Raw genomic sequence first — 18,772 nt, 5'->3', positions numbered from 1 at the left:
TCATTTTTAGAAATACTTTTTAGATGAGTCAGTTCTGATTCCAGCTTCTAAAAGCAACGTCAAAGTAATTGGCATTTTGTGCAATATGGCGCCCTCCACAGTTTCTGAGTGCAACATCACTTTGGTAAATGCAAATCCCCGGTCTGTAACAATGTCAGACCTAAGGTGCAGACAACAAGAAAAATGTCTTACATCACAACAATGCTATGTGTTTAACTTTTACGATGAAGTAATCACGTATGTAACGCTGTGATCCTGCCCCCTCTGAGGTTACATTGTGCAGAAACAGGTGATGGGAGGGACCATTCACCTGATCACAAGACACTGTAACATCAAAATGATTCTGAAGCTGTAAAGTCACATTGTGTTGCTTTCAAAATAAATGTAACCATTACATTTGATAAAATTTGACAGTTATTTGTACTTTGCCTCTGTTTACCTTACCCTCCCTATTGAAGACACCAGTCCTTTAAAAAAAAAAAAAAAAAAAAGTTTCCTGCTGCAGTAATGATCATTAGTAATCACCTTTTGTAAGCTGTAGAAAGCCCTGTCTGTCCACGGGCTGTTTTGTGTGAGAGCCTTTTGTATTCCCACCCAGATGTCGCTGTGGGGAGCGGGGCTCTGTAGTTGGAGCAGTGCTGTGTGCGCTCTCCCTTTTACGCCGCATGCTCAGTGTTTTTTTTTTTTCTCTCCCAAGTTTGACCCTGGCCACTATTTCCTCCGCACCGTCACTCTCTATAAAGTGCCCATGCTTTTCCTCACGCAGTCTCTTTCCCCAGCCACAAAACAACCGTGAGTGTCTAACTCACTGTTCTTGAAAAACTTAAAAATAATATAAAAAAATATAAAAGCAACAAAATCTCCATAAAAAATAAGAACCTTACTATTTAAAGAAATACAAACATAACAACAAAAAAAAATAGCAAAAAATTAATAACAAAAAATAGAAACAAGAGGCCTCGGGCTTAACCCGAAGTTGTTATCCACCTTTGACGGAAGACTTCAGAAGACATCGACTTATGTCGTGATTTTTCAGGTTTGATATTTTCTCAACAAAGCTGGACCCCAGAGCCAGCTGTCGGTGTCTTTATTAGGCGAGAAGTGAGGCGCAGCTTGGACCCAGGATACACTTCACACCGGCATTATTCTTCCTGGCGTGTTTGAGGGAGGCTCCGCATTCACTTATTTTGTGAACTCCGAGATATGAACACGGCGACGGGGAGTTATCCGATGGCTTCTCTCTACGTTGGCGACCTGCACCCCGACATCACGGAGGCTATGCTGTATGAGAAATTCAGCCCAGCCGGACCGGTGCTCTCCATTCGGGTATGCAGAGACATGATCACCCGGCGATCCCTGGGATACGCTTATGTCAACTTCTCCCAGCCAGCTGATGGTAAGAAATGAAACCTGCAAAGTGCTTTTTTATTTTTTTATTTTTTAAGCGTGTTACTTGCATGTGGCTTTAAGAGGCTGAAAGCATGCATCCTTCAAACACTGACAATGTCACCATATGCTCTCAATGTCAGTCCTGAAACTATCCACATGATCACAATTAGGGACATACTGGCAATGCATAAAAATGATTGAACTTTAAATTCTGCTGGATGAAGTGATATTTCTGCAAGACAGTTCTTCAGACTGTTTGGAGCACTAATTTGACCCACATAAGCATGTCCCAGTTCTTCTATGCTCCTGCTAATCTATGTCACCACCATGGTTGAAGCCCTCTCTCACATTATGAGTTGGACTTGTGCTTAAAAGTTAACAGAGGTTCAGTTTATGTTCTTCAATAATAGCGCTGCAGTTTGGAATATACTGTAAGCTCCTTTTGCAGTTCTCACTCATTAAGCCCAAAACGACCCATTTCTGCTCCTATTTAAAGGGCCACTGAGTGAAGTCAATTCCCACTACCCTCTGCTGCAACAGTATATTGACTGAAAGCATGAAAAGTGACAAGAACAGCTGAACAGTGACGATAAGCTGAACACCTGCCCGACATGTTTATGTGCATTGTCTGGTGCATTCAAACGTATTGGACTCGATCCTGCTTTCATTTGGATTTAATCACAGTTTTATCTTGAGCATCTATGCATCCACAGGTATAGCAGAAGTGTTAAGTATCTTTTTTATCATAATGCTTTTTTTGTTTCCTAGTCAAGGGTACCAAAGCATTGAGCAATAGTAGCACGTGTTGTGGATGTCTATAAAGGCCCAGTGATGCTATTTACATTGTGTGGACTCTGTTGCGCCTTGTATCAACGTTAAACACCTGTCACACATTTATCTGAGCCGGCAACCAAAAACCCGCAGTAATTGGAGGCTACGACTGGCTCGCTTCCAGGAAGATAGTATCACTCACTTGAGTAAATGTAATAAGAGCCACAAGTGAGGAGACACCATTTGTTATTGGAGGTGTAGATATGGGGGATGGTAGCTGTTGGGTATTTACATGGAGACCTAACTAACACGTGTCGGAGGGGCAATAGCTTTTTGCTGCCCGTAAAATGCTTCGAAAAAAGTTCCTGAACGGAGTTATGATATAGTTTATACATCAGCAGTAAATGTTGTTTGTCATGTCACTGCTGTATGTGTTACAACACTCATTGGTGTTGCTCATCTGAATGTGTTGAATGTGTCTCTTCCCCATCAATGATAGAGAATGCTCTACTCACACTCCATGCCAGCACATACCTCTCAGGACCCCTCTCTAAATATAGAAGGTCTTTCTGAGCAGCACAAAATCTGCCTGCCCATAATAAATTTAAGTTCTTAACATGACAGGAATGGTTAACAATGACAACTAATCCAACACTAGCATTTCACACAACTTCACGTTCATTGCGAACGATAGCATGTAGTACATGATTAATGACCGTGCACATACATTAGATCTCTTTTGGCCTTTTTTTTTAAACTAAGTTTTCTACACAGAACCTTCCAGAAGTCCACATGTTTGACAGCGATCACACACCTTTTCTGAGCACACTGCCTGTGTGAAGTACAATTGCAAGCCAAACTGCTGATGCCAGCAGACGCAAGGCAGCTCCGTTTTGTTTACCAGACACTTTTAGCTGGAAAGCCTGGCCTGTGTGTGTGTGTGTGTGTGTGTGTGTGTGTGTGTTACTGTGGAGTGACCGAACAAAAGGATGTTTGGCTTGTGTGCCCACATGGACATGAGAGCCTATATGAGAGTCAAAGCTGTAGTCTGAGAGAGAAATGGCAGAAATAGCTATCAAACTGGGCTCAAAGATGGCGTGATTGGAGGAAATAAAGAATGTAACCTGTTACTACTTATGCTCATTTGTGTTTTCTGTGCTGGTACTGCAACTGGCCTAGGTGGGACGTGGCCCAGCAGCATGTGGTGAGTTAGAGAAGGGGGCCATGTGCTCCTAGCTGCCACTGCTGCTGCCCCTTCACACCTGTCCCAGCTGCTCACCGGCCACATGGTCTACTGCAGTATCTTAACCATGTTACTCAGGCCTTGTATCTGTGCTTGTAGCAGCATGGATTCTCCATTGTAACATACAATGCACGGGAGGGCAAACTGTTTTAATTCACTCCACTGTAGCTTTATGATATTTCTTCAGGAAAGTTACTCAGGCAGTGCCGTGTTTGTAGTCTAAAGCATTGGCTGGATTATCACAGCTTTTACTGGTCTTGAAACAACAAGCACTGACCATTGTAGATGAAGCATGATATATAGCATACATACTAGTGACTGACATGTTGTCAGACTCATGGCTCTGTGTAAACAACCACGCATGACCTTTCCATTCACCTCTCTGCACCCTCCTCCCTCCCAGCTGAAAGAGCCCTGGACACCATGAACTTTGACGTGGTCAAAGGGAAGCCAATCAGAATCATGTGGTCCCAAAGAGACCCCTCCCTTAGGAAGTCTGGAGTGGGCAACGTGTTCATCAAGAACCTTGACAAGTCCATTGACAACAAAGCCCTGTACGACACCTTCTCCGCCTTTGGCAACATCCTCTCCTGCAAGGTACAATTGTCGTAGATGTAACTAAGAGGCTTTAAAACAGTAATACTGTGGGTTTTTGTTAATGCTTTATATGTTCCGACTGTTCCTGCTTGGAGTTTCAGACAAATTGTGCACAACCAAACCAACTTACAAACCATTTCTCCTGCCAATTCCAACTAAGAACTGGTCACATTGTTCCAACACTTCCACATTTTGGGAAATACAATTATTCAATCTCTTGCAGAAAAGTAAGAAGATACAACTCTCATGTCTGGAAGTTACATATGAACTTACAGCTAAAAAAATTGGGAAAATGTTGCTTTTATTGTTTTGATTTACAATATGTCACATTTCTGCATTAAAATGTCTAACAGCTGGACTTATGTCATATATTGTGTTGACACATACTATCCAGATGAACTTTAATGTTTCCAACAAGGCTGAAAAAGAGACATTTTTCATTTTGCTCAAGCTAGTCGCGCCTTTCATTTCATTGCATGTTGCTATAACTTCCAGGGAAACATCAGATGAAACATAAGAGTGAGGAAAGAAGACTAAATATCATTTGAATAAAACTTTAATACATTACCTCATCCGTGAACATTTCTGCCTGAGTCACGTAGATATATTTTTACCATTAGTGGTTGTTGTTTAACAATTAACAGAACAACGCCCATGATCCCACGTTTCTTACAGCTTTGCTTTCGATAAAGAGCCCCCACATACTGTGCATTTAAAGTTCAGGAGCGGCCTGCATGTGTCATGATGCCTTACTTTGGATGCATACTGTATTTACCCTCATGTCTTCCTCTGCTCCAGGTGGTGTGTGATGAAAATGGCTCCAAGGGCTACGCTTTTGTCCACTTTGAGACCCAGGATGCTGCTGATCGTGCCATTGAGAAGATGAACGGCATGCTTCTGAATGACCGCAAGGTGTGAGTGTCTGATCATCTAGGAAGCGGGGACAAAGGGGTGTTCATTGTTAATAGTGTTTTGAAAATAATTTTGCTTGCATTTGAGAATGATTTTGATAGTATTTGATAGTTAGCATGACATTGAAGGTCCTCATGTTGAAGGCGCTGTGCTTGGTGAGCTAATGGTGACATGTAATGCATAAACCTGACCTGTCTGTTGTGTTGCGTGAACTGACTTTTCATGTCTTTTTTCCAGTTGGTGAGTTTGTGCGTGAATAATCTGACTAATAAGCTCATCTCTCACTGCTGCCAGTATGAAGATAAACTCTAAATTGAGAGATAACAAACTAAAAAACTCTCATCCTTCCTACCAGACGCATTTTCTGTTGCCTCATTTGTCCACTCGCTGGTCACCCGTCTTGGAGTGTTTGTTTGTGTGTGTATGACAACGCTTGTGTGTTTTAGTGATGGATCGAATGCAGGAATGCAATACTGGATGGCGGAAGGAGAGAGAGGTCGTCATAGCAAGGTATATAAGATCATTTGGTCCTCCTCAGCTTTCCTGTACTGTACTGTGAGACTCTGTTCCTCCATCCCTCTCCATCCACCTCCTCATCAAGTATTTGGACCAAGAATTACAATGGTTGTCACTGTGTTGTCTAGCATGCTGACCTATCTGCCTGCCTCTGGTGATATTAACCGCGGTTCGTTGTTTTTTCATTGTTTACCCTAGGAATGAGTCACATGATGAAATGTAGCTGTGAATTTGATTTGTGGATGTTGTCTTATTTGCCGTTGCTTGCGTGGTCAGGTCTTCCTCTGTCATTGCGGAACTTTCTGTACCCGGAAACCCGGATCAAGAGTGTTTTAGATCGGACAAAGCAGGTCAAAAGAGACGGATCCTGGTTTGTTTTCTCATCTCAGTCGGGACTGTTTTAAAAGAGTGCGTGTCGCTGCTCTCCCTCTACCTTCAGGTTTGTGGGTCGTTTCAAATCTCGCAAGGAACGGGAGGCTGAACTTGGTGCCAAAGCCAAGGAGTTCACCAATGTGTACATCAAGAACTTTGGGGATGATATGGATGATGAACGCCTGAAGGAGCTTTTTGACAAATATGGTAAAATGACTAGATCCATGGGTGTTACTCCAAACTCTAAAGTCTTACAACAAACTGACCTGACCTTTAACCTCTGCAGGTAAAACACTCAGTGTGAAGGTGATGACAGACCCCACCGGCAAATCCAGAGGCTTCGGATTTGTTAGTTACGAGAAGCATGAGGACGCTAACAAGGTACACGAGCCTAATGGAAATGAGGAATTTTAGTGAGCCTTTATAGGTCATTCCTCTGATAATAATGATTTAATCCAAAGGCTGTAGAGGACATGAATGGCACCGACCTCAATGGCAAGACTGTGTTTGTGGGCCGGGCTCAGAAAAAGATGGAGCGACAGGCTGAGCTGAAGAGGAAGTTTGAGCTACTGAAACAAGAAAGGATCAGTCGTTATCAGGTCTGTGGAAACTAACCTTTTAATTAATCAAATTAATCTGGACCATGTCAAAGAAGCTGCTACATATGCCTAATGACTGTGTTTGGTTTCAGGGTGTAAATCTTTACATTAAGAACCTGGATGACACCATAGACGATGAGAAACTGCGTAAGGAGTTCTCTCCATTTGGGTCTATCACAAGTGCTAAGGTGAGAATGATCAAACAGATTCTGCGATGCATCACCACTAGAGACAAGACTGTGCATCACTGCGGTATAAATATAGCAACAGTGTGACAATATTGTCTGCTTAAAGGTACCCAATCAAAATCTGTTGACATTTTAGGTGATGCTGGAGGAGGGTCGCTCCAAGGGCTTTGGCTTTGTCTGCTTCTCCTCCCCTGAAGAGGCCACCAAGGCTGTGACTGAGATGAACGGACGAATCGTTGGTTCCAAACCACTCTACGTAGCTCTCGCTCAGCGCAAAGAAGAGCGCAAAGCCCACCTCACCAACCAGTACATGCAGCGTATTGCTGGCATGAGAGCGATGCCGGCGAACGCCATCATTAACCAGTTCCAGCCCACCAGTGGCTACTTCATGCCAGCTGTGCCACAGGTGTGAAAATCAAATCTGATATGTTAGTGTCTCTTCAAGTGGCTATATTTTATAGAATCTATATATATTGATGTAATATTAAAGGGGTCGCTCCTTGCGGTGAGCACACAGATAATTATCACTTGGCTCTACAGTTCCCCTTAGCTTTCCAAAGCCCTTTAGCGTGTTAGCTTATTTTTGTTTTAGGCTCACTGCAGGTGTTTTTAGTGGAAAGCTGAAAAGTCTTTCTGTATTCTACCAGCCTAACACTGAGCTACAGATGACCAAAGTTAGCAAATAGCTGGTGAACATGGTGGAGCATTTAACAGCTTAAGAACCTGATATTTCCTAAGAGGTTGGTTGAGACCAAAAACAAGATTAGCTAAAAATAGATTGATTATATTTTTTGCACTTGTTATTAAAAAACCTGTTGTGTAGGGTATGATTTTAATGACATAAAATGACATATTTCACTGACTTCTATCCCCCAGGCCCAGAATAGGACTACATACTATGCACCCAATCAACTAGCCCAAATGCGACCCAACCCCCGATGGCAGCAACAAGGTGGCAGAGGTCAAGGTGAGCATATGGCATCATATGATAGTGCATCTATCTTTGATATACTTCAGTTACCTATTTCAGTATTACTGTAATACTGTCTCCTCATCTGTCACTCTTAGGCGGTTTCCAAGGGATCCCCAACTCACTGCGTCAGCCAGGACCCCGTGCCAATTTGAGACACATGACTCCTAATAGCGGCGGACAGGGTCCACGAGGTGTGTGACCAATATAAATGAACAAAATTATCATCATCAACTTGTAAAACTACATGTAGTTCAGCCTGGCAGCAGTTTGAACAAACTACATTTCTACCCGTGGAGAAATGTAGTTTGTAAAACTACTGCTAAAAAAAGTAGTTTTAGCAACTTCTTATACTCATTATACTCATTTAACTCAGTGTTAAATAAATCAACATATGGTGTATATGAAACAAAATATAATAGACTACAAAAAATTCACATACCAGCAGAAATATGTCTCTCAACTCAAGTTTCATTTTTTAAAGAACAAAAGCTGACATTTTTGTTCAACGTCACAGGAACTTCAGAGGCACTAACACTTAGGCACTTGAACTAGATGCCGGGGCAGAATTGCTTGTTGACGCGACACATGAGCAGTCTCTCAAAGTTTTTGTCAGACACCGGTTCCGTTTGGCACTAGAAACATCTTTACCAACACTAAAAAGCTGCTCACATGCTGCACTGGCCAGGACACCAGTGTTGAACTTAACACTTCACAAAGGCTTCCACCTCATCCACTTTATCAAAGAAAAATAAAATAACATTTATATTATATAGGTCTTTTGTTATAAAAAAAAATATTGCATGTTATTGGCCAAAATTCTAGTTTGTAAATTGAGTAGTTAAACTACAAAAAATTACCCAAAAAGTCGTTAAAATACTTGACGCGGCACAAAATATGAATGTAGTTTAACTACCAGCAAGTTACAGCAAATTGTAGTTAAGCTATGTAGTTCAACTACATGTAGTTTAAGTCTTCCCAACACTGTTGATTGATACTACATGTACATTAGTGATTGTCAAGACAGTGTGTGAATTCTGCTGCATTTCTTCCTCTCTGCTAGCTTCTGGCCAGGCCATGGCTCCTCGCCCCTCAATGGGAGTCCCCGGGCCGCGTGCCATGCCTCCTTACAAATATGCCACCGGTGTCCGTAATCAAAACCCTCAGGTGGTGCAACCTATTGCCTTACAGCAGGTATGGGCAGAAGACCAGTCACATTGGTCACACACATCTTGTGTTCCTATCACATCAAGCCCCCAAACCTATCATTTTTAATCCTCTGTCCGATGTTCTATATTTGTCCCTTCCAGGCTCAGCCAGCTGTGCACGTTCAGGGCCAGGAGCCTCTCACAGCCTCCATGCTGGCTGCTGCACCCCCTCAGGAGCAGAAACAGATGCTAGGTAAGAATTCCATAGTGTAATGAAACAACTGTAGTGCTTTTCAGTTTACGTTAGATTCATTCTTTCTGTTCTTTTTTTTTTTTTTTTTAAATAGGTGAGCGTCTTTTCCCACTGATTCAGTCCATGCATGCCAACCTGGCAGGAAAGATCACTGGCATGCTGCTGGAGATCGACAACTCTGAACTGCTACATATGCTGGAGTCTCACGAATCTCTGCGTTCAAAGGTACTTCCCTCATTGTATTTTTTTGCCACTATGTCACAGTGAAATGTCCGTTAGCCATACACTACACTGTGTCATTATTCACGTTTGATGTTTGGTGTGCAGGTGGAAGAAGCTGTGGCTGTGCTCCAAGCCCACCAGGCGAAGAAAGACGCCACTCAGAAAGTTGGTGGCATGCCCACAACTGCTGCTGCTGGCACATCCTGAAGACGTGCCACATTCAATCGGTATGATAATACATAAACAGTGAAGTTATTCATGCTTGCTGATTTGATCATGCATTGTTGAAGTTTTGTGTAAGTTATAAAAAAGTGATTGTGTTGTTTCAGGGCACAGAGAAACAGGCAGAGATGCGAAGAGACTCACCACACTGACTCAAAACACCAGATTCTTCTGAGCAATTAGGCAGAAGGAAAGAAAATTTAATTTAAAAAATGTACTTGAACATTTTGAAAAATGTTACAGTTGACAATTTTCTAGCTCTGTAATACTTTTAAACTGCATACCAAGGCCCCTAACTCTGTGGCAAAGGAGATAACTTTTTAAAGGAAAATGAGCCTTGTTCTTTTTCTTTGCTTGGAAGTTTTTTTTGTTTGATTTGAAATTATGGACTCCCCCATTCTATCATGTTATCATGGGTGTGTGATATTCTCAATAAAGGGATGAATTATCAAGGTTACCATTCTTGTGTTATTTTAATGCTTTTGTGTTACCTATTCTATTCAGTTTCAAGTGTGTAGGTGTGACAATTATACCTTTTTGTGTTGGCTAGATAGTTATAATTAAGGTTTCTCTGTTTTGATAGATGATTGATATAGAAACCAACATTTAATCTGCCGGTTAAAAGGTATTTTTGCACTGAAGACAGAAGGACAGAGAGGTTTTTCACTGTATCAATATTAGTTATAAGTATGGTTACTGAGTCCATGCATAGAGACCTCATGATCAAATTTATATTCATCACAACAAAAAAAGGACTGTCACTTTTGCATGGTCTGATATTGAGCTCTGAAAATGATAAAAACATTAAATTCGTCTAATTTTGTAAATAAGAATTTGTAATGCTGAAATAAAATTCTATTTTATAGGCGTCAACTTCATGTTCATGTCATTTTTAAGTCATTTTAAAAAAATAAGTTTATTTTGGAATTTTAAGTATGAAACCCACTCTAAAAATGTGACTGGGATAACAAATTATTTTTTTTTTTTGTATTTAAGTGACACTTTTTGGTAACTTTGTCTGACCAGGTGAATAAAAAAAAATTGTCGGGAACAATCCGAAGGAAAAGTAATGCAGTCAGAGAGCATGTAGGAGAGGTTCCTGCTGCGTGTCCAGTGCGTCGCATTGAGTTAACGGCCAGAAAAAAGGACAGAACACAGACAGCAGAGGCTCACCTTTAACGAGGAGGATGATGTAGCACTTGGTGATATCATCATACTTCTTGTGAGGAGGGTGTCCCCTGTTAATAACAGGTGACATATATACAACAACTGTACTGGAAACTAAAGTGATTTTGTCTGTGTCTAAGTAAAACTAGGGTATTGCAAGATGATTTCTTACAACCTGGCAACACATAAGTAAAATTCAAACAAATTGCATCGCTTAGAACAATATCATTTAATTTCACAGCTGCCATTTTAACTTGTCATTACAGAAAAACACAGGTGTTGATAATAACATTAACGATGGCTCATTTCTTTTCAGGTGCCCTAGTAAGTCATGTGAGTGTGGCAGTGAACCAGCATCCTCAACTGGCCTTTTTCACATTTTAACACGTCACAGCAGCAAAACCACAGGTGTAGATGATAGAATGAATGATGGCTCGTTTCAGGCTCTGTTATTTTGCACACAGATATACTGGGACACTGGAATAGACCATCAATAACGTTATTAGTAACGCTGGTGCTTTTAAACTATGACAAGACAAAATGTCTGGGGTGAAAACTGAAACAATTTGGCCCAAAGAGAATACAGAAATGCAGACCTACTTCCTTTGATATCTGTAAAATTTAGTTTTATTCAATGGTCAGAAAACAGAAATGCTGCATCTACAGTTTTGATAATTAGAACAACTGCGGGAAAATATGTAAATGGAGGAAACTTACCTCCGTAGGAATAGTGAGGCGGTCGTCATAGCTCTCAACTAAATGTAAAATGTTTAATTTGATGGTATAAAAAGGTAAATATGAGTTGTCAAGTTGTAGAGAGACTCCTCCGACAGACGGCGCTGCAGGGAATTTGGACATATGGAGGCGGGCTTCGATCGCTCTGCACCAATCACGAGCTGCGGGGTTCAAAGTTGAAGGGTTAGCTATATCCAATATGGCGGCTAACAAACGAGTGCTGTATGTTGGTAAGTTACTGTTACTTTTCGTAAAAAACGTGTTAAAGTAATATTGTTTCATCATATATAGCAAAAGTAATAAGGTTGTTACTTTATAAGTACGACATTGGGACCCAAATGAATGTGTATAGAGTGCACGTATAATGAATAAACTCTGATATGTAACGATGCAGCTGGTAAAACATGAGAGCGTCACCTGAAAACATGTGAACTTAGCCGATTTTAAACCTCAGTCAGTCTCCACTACACCAGGAATGCGGTATATTATGTCAAGTTGTGTAGTGAGTTGTGTAAGTGAACGAAACAAACCAACAAAAACAGCTTTAGCCTCAAAATTTCATTGGTTCTTGTACCCTGAGCGCACGTTCGTGATGTAAACCTGCATTTTTATCCTCCCTGTATGAATAGACAGACACTTATAAATGTTCAGTGTTAGTTATTGGCTATAAGCGACAATCTAAATGTCATTACGGTGCATTTCTGTCAGGTGGCCTGGCAGAGGAGGTGGATGAGAAGGTTTTACATGCTGCTTTTATCCCGTTTGGAGACATCACAGACATCCAGATCCCATTAGACTATGAAACAGGTAAGATCAGTGTGTGTGTGTGTGTGTGTGTGTGTGTGTGTGTGTGTGTGTGTCTCATAGTAACTGCACTGTCACTGTGTAACAGCACAACTGTGGGAAAGATGAATATTAAGCTATAATAATGTGTCTTATGTTCTATTTTCAGAAAAGCACAGAGGATTTGCATTCATTGAGTTTGAATTGGGAGAGGTATGTACCGCTTATAATAATGGAGCACACACTAAACTATAATATTCGGAAATAAGCCCTAGGTATGAATTATATGAATATTTTTTCAGTCCAATAACTACCTGCTTCTTATGGCTTATAGCAACAAGTTAATTTAAGATTTTTGTGTTTTTAAAAGAGGTTCATAGATTAAGTTTATCCAAACCTGAGGGTAAGAAAGGCCCAGGTGTAGTGAGCAAAGTTGGATGATTTATTCCAAGTCACTAATGAGATTTGTTGTGTTAGAACTCGTTGGCTGCTGTTTGAACCCTTGTGGAACTAATATTATAAATTGCAATGATGTTTTCTTCCTCTGAAACTATAAAAAAGAAAAGAGAAATCCACTACACCAGAGGCAACATGTTTAGCTCCCTAGTCTACACTGTGTGGCTTTAGCCAGGTGCAGCAGTAGTTTGAAACAAGCCAGTGATATACATTTCCCAATATTGGGATAATACTTGTTGTATGTCAGGCCTTTATATATTGTGCATCCCTTATTTACCCAATTAAGACATAGTCCACATGGGAATCTTCATAAAATAACATTGCAAATTAATTACTTTACCTGATTATGGTGGCATTCTGTATTATTTTCTTGTATACAGTCTGAAAACACAAATAAACCACAGTAAACCACTGTAGCAGCAAAGGGGAAAGAATGCATTTAAGGTTCAAGGGGGGCGGCTCCAAGTTATTAATATGGCTTCATCTCCAGCATATTTCTTTCATATTTCTTAAATAATATAGGCGTCTCATTCTCAGTGGAGAGCTTGTCAAAACAACAGCAGCAATTACACACAGTAACAGACAGACATTGATACACTCTGTCAACAAAAAATGATAGATTTATCATCATCCTTTGTACACAGCCTAATTGGAATACTGTATTTCTAAGTGAAAGACTAAGGGTACTCTCACTAGTGAATTTAGTGCCATGAGGTTTTTAATTGAGACATAGAGGGACTGTCATGCTCAATATTTCTGTGCTCATAACCTGTTCATTCTTCTGTAGGATGCTGCTGCAGCTATCGATAACATGGTGAGTGGAACACATCGCTGAATCATATTTTTGTGTGTGAGACCTAGCTGTTGTGAGTTTGCTTAAAAAGTCCAGTGATTTAATTTTGACTTTTTCTTTGTTCTATCGTCAAGAATGAGTCTGAGCTGTTTGGACGGACTATCAGGGTCAACACAGCCAAGCCCATGAGAATCAAAGAAGGTTCTTCTCGTCCAGGTGACTGATAAATACCCCCTTTATAGAAAATTACACAGAAATTACAATCCTGGGTTTGGGTTTTTAACTCTGCTTTTCCTGTCAGTGTGGTCGGATGATGACTGGTTGAAGAAGTTCTCAGGGAAGACGACAGAAGAGGCTGAGGCTGAGGCAGCAGGTGGAGAAACAACCAATACGGCGACACAGGAGGTGAGGTGGCTTTTTTCTAAAGTGCTCTGGTACCTTTTTGACTTTTAACTATGTTTAGCTCGTGACATGGTTGTAATTTATTTTTGCAGGGTGAGCCCCCGGCCAAAAAGGGCAGAGTCAATCCTCAAGTTTATATGGACATCAAGATTGGGAACAAGCCAGCAGGGAGACTACGCTTCGTCCTTCGGGCTGACATCGTTCCCATGACAGCGGGTGTGTATGTGCGATCTCAGGCTTACATTGTCACATCTTTGTCATACATATATACTGTAGGACAGCAGGTAGCACATTGTTAAGTTTGTTTGTATGAAGAATTGGAAAAGATACTAAAATGAATTCAGGTGTTAAACAAGTGTGTTATGATATCATCTCCCTTTGAATAACCGAAAAAATCAGTTGGCAAATAGTAATTTTTATTTATTTTTTCATGTTTTTGTAGAGAATTTCCGCTGCTTGTGCACACACGAGAAGGGCTTCGGCTTCAAAGGCAGCAGCTTTCATCGCATCATCCCTCAGTTTATGTGCCAAGGAGGCGACTTCACCAATCACAACGGCACCGGCGGCAAGTCCATCTACGGCCGGAAGTTTGACGATGAGAACTTTGTCCTCAAACACACCGCTCCAGGTGAGGATTCTGTAAAAATGTCCGTGTGTCTGATCTCTCTTTGAATGAGCATAATGGTTTATGTTCATCAGCAGATCATGAAGATGACCGCCCAAATGTTGTCTTTCATGCTCACAGGACAGCTCTCCATGGCCAACTCTGGGCCGAACTCTAACGGCTCTCAGTTCTTCATCACCACAGACAAAACAGACTGGCTGGATGGTAAACATGTGGTGTTTGGAGACCTGGTGGAGGGAATGGATGTGGTCCGTGCAATGGAGGTAGAGAGACATTAATAATTATTTTTTCAATGTATTTTTGTCTGTTATTTGTTTCTATTCCCAATATGACCCAGATATCTCAATCTCAGTAAGACATAGCGTATTGCTTAGTAGGCAGGTTTTGTTATTACTGATCTAGTAGAAAGGATGGTGGTTTTGAACGTTTCAGGTCCCACCGATAACTGAAAACGCATGTCATTGAAGGAACAGAGTTTTACATCGACACTCTCCATCGAGTGAATGCCCGTCCATTCTGTCTTATTACAAACAATAACGTGTTTCCACAGTTATTCCAGTTGTTCCACTGTTACGTGGGTATAGCAACCCGGGAATAAAATGCATCTACCTGTTTCGGGTGCACAATGGCAGACGCGCTTCCTTTGTGCTGTAATTTGTCCTTCTTTTTCTGGAAAATGGAGCCGGGACAGGCTGAGCACAGTGAAAGCTAGGTTTATAGGGGACCAATCTACACATATGGTGTCATTTTCCTACAGCCATTAAACTGTTCAGTCAGTATTTACTTCAGATTGATAGGCTGTTGATTGTCTACTTGTCTATCTATATTTAAATTTAAAAAATAAAATATATTTGTGATCATACCATCCACAAGTGTAATCTAGGTTATTATTATTATTATTATTATTATTATTATTATAGATTATTATAATTTAAGTTTGTAAGAGCACAAACTCAAACAACTCTACGGGCTTTGTTGAAGCAAGAAATGTATCATTCTCCTCATCATTCTGATGAAGACGCCCATGGCTTTGAAATGTTTGTCATTTAATAAAGTTTGTTGCCTCAAGCTTTGTGCTACAGTACACTTCAGAATATATTTCTGAAATATATTTCTCTAAGCTTTGTGTTTTATTGGCCATTTTGTGAAAACAGTTTGTACCATTTTAAAGACAATCATGCTGCAATTTGGCAAATAATTGCTCTATCTTGAAAAGTTGTTTTTTTTTCTCTCCCTGCAGGCTCAGGGATCTAAAGACGGCAAGCCGAAGCAGAAAGTCATCATCTCTGACTGTGGAGAATATGAGTGAATGAAAAAGGAATGTGTGCTTGTTTTGTATGCGTCTATGGAGGCAGTGTATGTCGGAGAGAACAAGTGTGTTCTTGGTCTTTTGTACTTTGAACTCACACCACCTGCCATGTAAATATTTCAATAAACATTTTTTTCATTTTATAAAGAAACCACAGCTTGATGTCTGTCATTCTTTTGTGAAGCACTTTGTGTTGTCTGTCCTTGAAAGGTCCAATTTAAATAAACTTATCATTGCTTACAAAATAAATGCCACGTTAATCTGCTGATTGTTGGCTTACCTTTTTTATAGTTGCATAATTACCTATTAAGAGCACATTGTCCTCCTTATTTTGAAGTTGGGCTAATTAAAAAAGTAAAACGGTAACTGGCCGTCCGTATTGCCGTAATAGTTATAAACACATGTATTTTGGTTTCAGATGTGCACACTATACAACTCATTCATGCTAAAACATATCATCTATATATTATGAAAAGTATTTATTGGGTTTTATGTAAATCGTGAAACGATCACGTGCTGGGAGCCTGTTTGACCACGCCACACTCGCAAAAAAAAATAGAAAGAAAGAAAATCTTCGCCCGCCTTCTTCACTTAATTTGACAAACAAGTATTGTGTGTAGCGGAATGGGGCTGCCACACCTGAGCAGGTCGGGTGGCAGGAAAAAAGCAATGGCAGACAAACAACTCCACCCCCTCCACTCCCGTCCTGTGTTGAGAAATCTGCTCAGATACTCATCGGTGAGGCTCATCCGAAGCCCGTCTCTCCGCTCCGACACTGGACCGTAACAACCGCGTTTTAAACTGTAAGTATACACATTTCATATGTATGTTTATGAATCGGACTTTCGGGTTTAGATTTAGTAGGTGTTAGATGTGGATATTTTGTATATGCGTAATTACGCACGGAATGTACAAACTTTAGCGCGTTAAACGCTGTCGATGCGGGGCGAATGGCTGATTTGAGTAAGAGCTGTCGGACTGTATGTCAGCAGAAAAAGTTTTTACTTATATGACATGAAAGTTTCCTGTTCAGTGAACGTTTGAAGGCAGCTTTATATGTTCTTTTGTACTTATACCTTTTAGATTTTTGCCTTAAAGACATGTCAATGTGTATTTTTATGTCAAAGACGTTCCCACCGCCGTTTGTTGCCTTCTTGGCCCAGCTACATTTGTGACATAACCTAACTTTTTTTTTCCTGCGGCTGGTAGATACCTGAATTTTGTCTGTGCCGTTCCAGCCGAAAAGAGGCTTATCTGTCTTCCATCAGCAGGAAGAGAAGATAGACTGTGAGCAAACCTCATCATGAACTGGGCATTCCTCCAGGGCCTCCTCAGTGGAGTGAACAAGTACTCCACAGCCTTTGGCCGAGTGTGGCTCTCTATCGTTTTCCTCTTCAGGGTCATGGTGTTTGTGGTGGCGGCGGAGAAGGTCTGGGGCGATGAGCAGAAAGACTTCAAATGCAACACGGCTCAGCCCGGGTGCCACAACGTCTGCTATGACCACTTCTTCCCTGTGTCCCATGTCCGGCTGTGGGCCCTGCAGCTCATCTTCGTCACCTGCCCCTCTCTCCTGGTGGTGATGCACGTTGCCTACAGGGAGGACAGGGAACGTAAACACACGCTCAAGTATGGCGAAAACTGCCGCCGTCTCTACCAGAACACCGGCAAGAAACGTGGAGGCCTGTGGTGGACGTATGTCCTCACCCTGGTCTTCAAAATCGGCGTGGACATCACCTTTGTCTACCTCCTCTACCACATCTACGAGGGTTACGACTTTCCCTCGCTCATCAAGTGCGAGCAAAAGCCCTGTCCCAACAAGGTGGACTGCTTCATCTCTCGGCCGACTGAGAAAAGAATCTTCACCCTCTTCATGGTTGTCACCAGCCTGGTCTGCATTCTGCTCTCGATCTTTGAAATCCTCTACCTGGTCGGCAAACGCTGCCGCGAATGCTTCACCTCGTTCCATAATTCTCGCCAGGTCATGACCAACACGCTGTCCAGTGGAAGCACCTTGATGGAGTCAAACTCAATAAAGTTGACAGGCAAAAGCACCCCTGAGACACCTGCTCCTTCATACAGCGTGGCCATATCCTGAGATGCGGAAAGACTTATGGAAAAACACTGACATGGGAAAGAAAAAGGTGCTTTTCCTCACTTCGCAGGCACTTCCCTTGAAAGACTTGGCAGCCGACATTTCTCTGCTCAGGCTCTGAACTCGAACTAAAGTAGTTCCTCACTGTTTCTGTGCCACAACACTCATGTGTCATTAATGTGGAATGTGCTCACTGTTTTGTGTAAGGGTAGGAGAGTTATTTTTGATTTTTTTTTACAGATGAAGCTCTATAACCCTTGCACAGGAAAGAAAAGAGGAAAAAATCTGCGTGGCACAGTGACAGATCTAGCCTTGATACCAATTACATGAGTCACCGTGGTTTGGAGAGTATGGTTTTACAAACACATGTGGTTTTCTGTGTAAGATTTTCCTTCTGCTCAGAGCCAGACCCCCAAATGTTTACTTCAAACTGTTCTTCTCCCTTTGGTTCGCTCAAATGTTCATATCTGAGTCTTCGGCAATAGTCTACATAATTTATCAAAAGGTTTAAAGATTGTACTGTTGTGCATGTTACTGTTTTACATTGATGTCTTCTCACGAGCAGAAGAGAGCAATGGAGCTGAAATTGAGTGTTGTAAACACAGCTGTTAATAGTATCAGGATGTGCATTATTCCACAGTGTTGAGATGCAGTGTGGCTGCATGATTGTTTATATTATTTTTCATTAAAGATTTACATGCTTTTGAAAATGAGTTGTTTACTTAATTTAGCGAGATCCATGCACAGTTGTTCTGCCCTTTAACAGTTACACAATATGTAAAAGGGTGTTAGGAAATACAGTAACGCACCATGTAAACCCAGCCAAAGGATTTGTTGATTCTGCTTGAGCTCTGTGGTCTGACAAAGACCTCAAACTCTCTTTCTTCTACAACTTATTTCCATGTGTTTCATGCAGCCCTCCCTCCCCGTTGGCACACTGTTGCTAGGAGCAGCACCCTCATTGTTTAGCATGATTGGTACTTTATGAAGTGCGGAGGAGGAGTCTCC

The 18,772-nt window shown here is 41.3% G+C and overlaps 3 protein-coding genes across 3 annotated transcripts; all 3 read left to right on the top strand.

The window, feature by feature from the left end:
* The first annotated feature begins 764 nt into the window (after positions 1–764).
* Positions 765–9,859, top strand: pabpc4 (poly(A) binding protein, cytoplasmic 4 (inducible form)). Its single transcript, XM_030392097.1, has 15 exons — positions 765–1,396; positions 3,807–4,000; positions 4,799–4,914; positions 5,868–6,007; positions 6,087–6,181; positions 6,262–6,399; positions 6,492–6,587; positions 6,724–6,993; positions 7,464–7,554; positions 7,656–7,751; positions 8,621–8,751; positions 8,868–8,958; positions 9,053–9,183; positions 9,286–9,407; positions 9,510–9,859. The coding sequence occupies exons 1-14, from the start codon at positions 1,204–1,206 to the stop codon at positions 9,385–9,387; spliced, it is 1,884 nt and encodes a 627-aa protein (XP_030247957.1). The 5' UTR covers positions 765–1,203; the 3' UTR covers positions 9,388–9,407; positions 9,510–9,859.
* Positions 9,860–11,379: 1,520 nt separating this feature from the next.
* ppie (peptidylprolyl isomerase E (cyclophilin E)) lies at positions 11,380–15,828 on the top strand. The gene is made up of 10 exons (XM_030443092.1): positions 11,380–11,534; positions 12,013–12,111; positions 12,257–12,300; positions 13,331–13,357; positions 13,471–13,552; positions 13,638–13,741; positions 13,831–13,954; positions 14,181–14,366; positions 14,484–14,626; positions 15,604–15,828. Exons 1-10 carry the CDS (start codon positions 11,504–11,506, stop codon positions 15,670–15,672), a joined length of 909 nt encoding a protein of 302 aa, XP_030298952.1. The 5' UTR covers positions 11,380–11,503; the 3' UTR covers positions 15,673–15,828.
* A 497-nt stretch (positions 15,829–16,325) lies between these two features.
* Positions 16,326–18,468, top strand: gjb10 (gap junction protein beta 10). The gene is made up of 2 exons (XM_030443212.1): positions 16,326–16,475; positions 16,882–18,468. The coding sequence occupies exon 2, from the start codon at positions 16,976–16,978 to the stop codon at positions 17,765–17,767; it is 792 nt and encodes a 263-aa protein (XP_030299072.1). The 5' UTR covers positions 16,326–16,475; positions 16,882–16,975; the 3' UTR covers positions 17,768–18,468.
* Positions 18,469–18,772: the final 304 nt, after the last annotated feature.

This window comes from Sparus aurata, chromosome 16, assembly GCF_900880675.1.
Source record: "Sparus aurata chromosome 16, fSpaAur1.1, whole genome shotgun sequence".
Lineage (NCBI taxonomy): Eukaryota > Metazoa > Chordata > Actinopteri > Spariformes > Sparidae > Sparus > Sparus aurata.
This window is presented reverse-complemented; position numbering and strand designations above follow the sequence as displayed.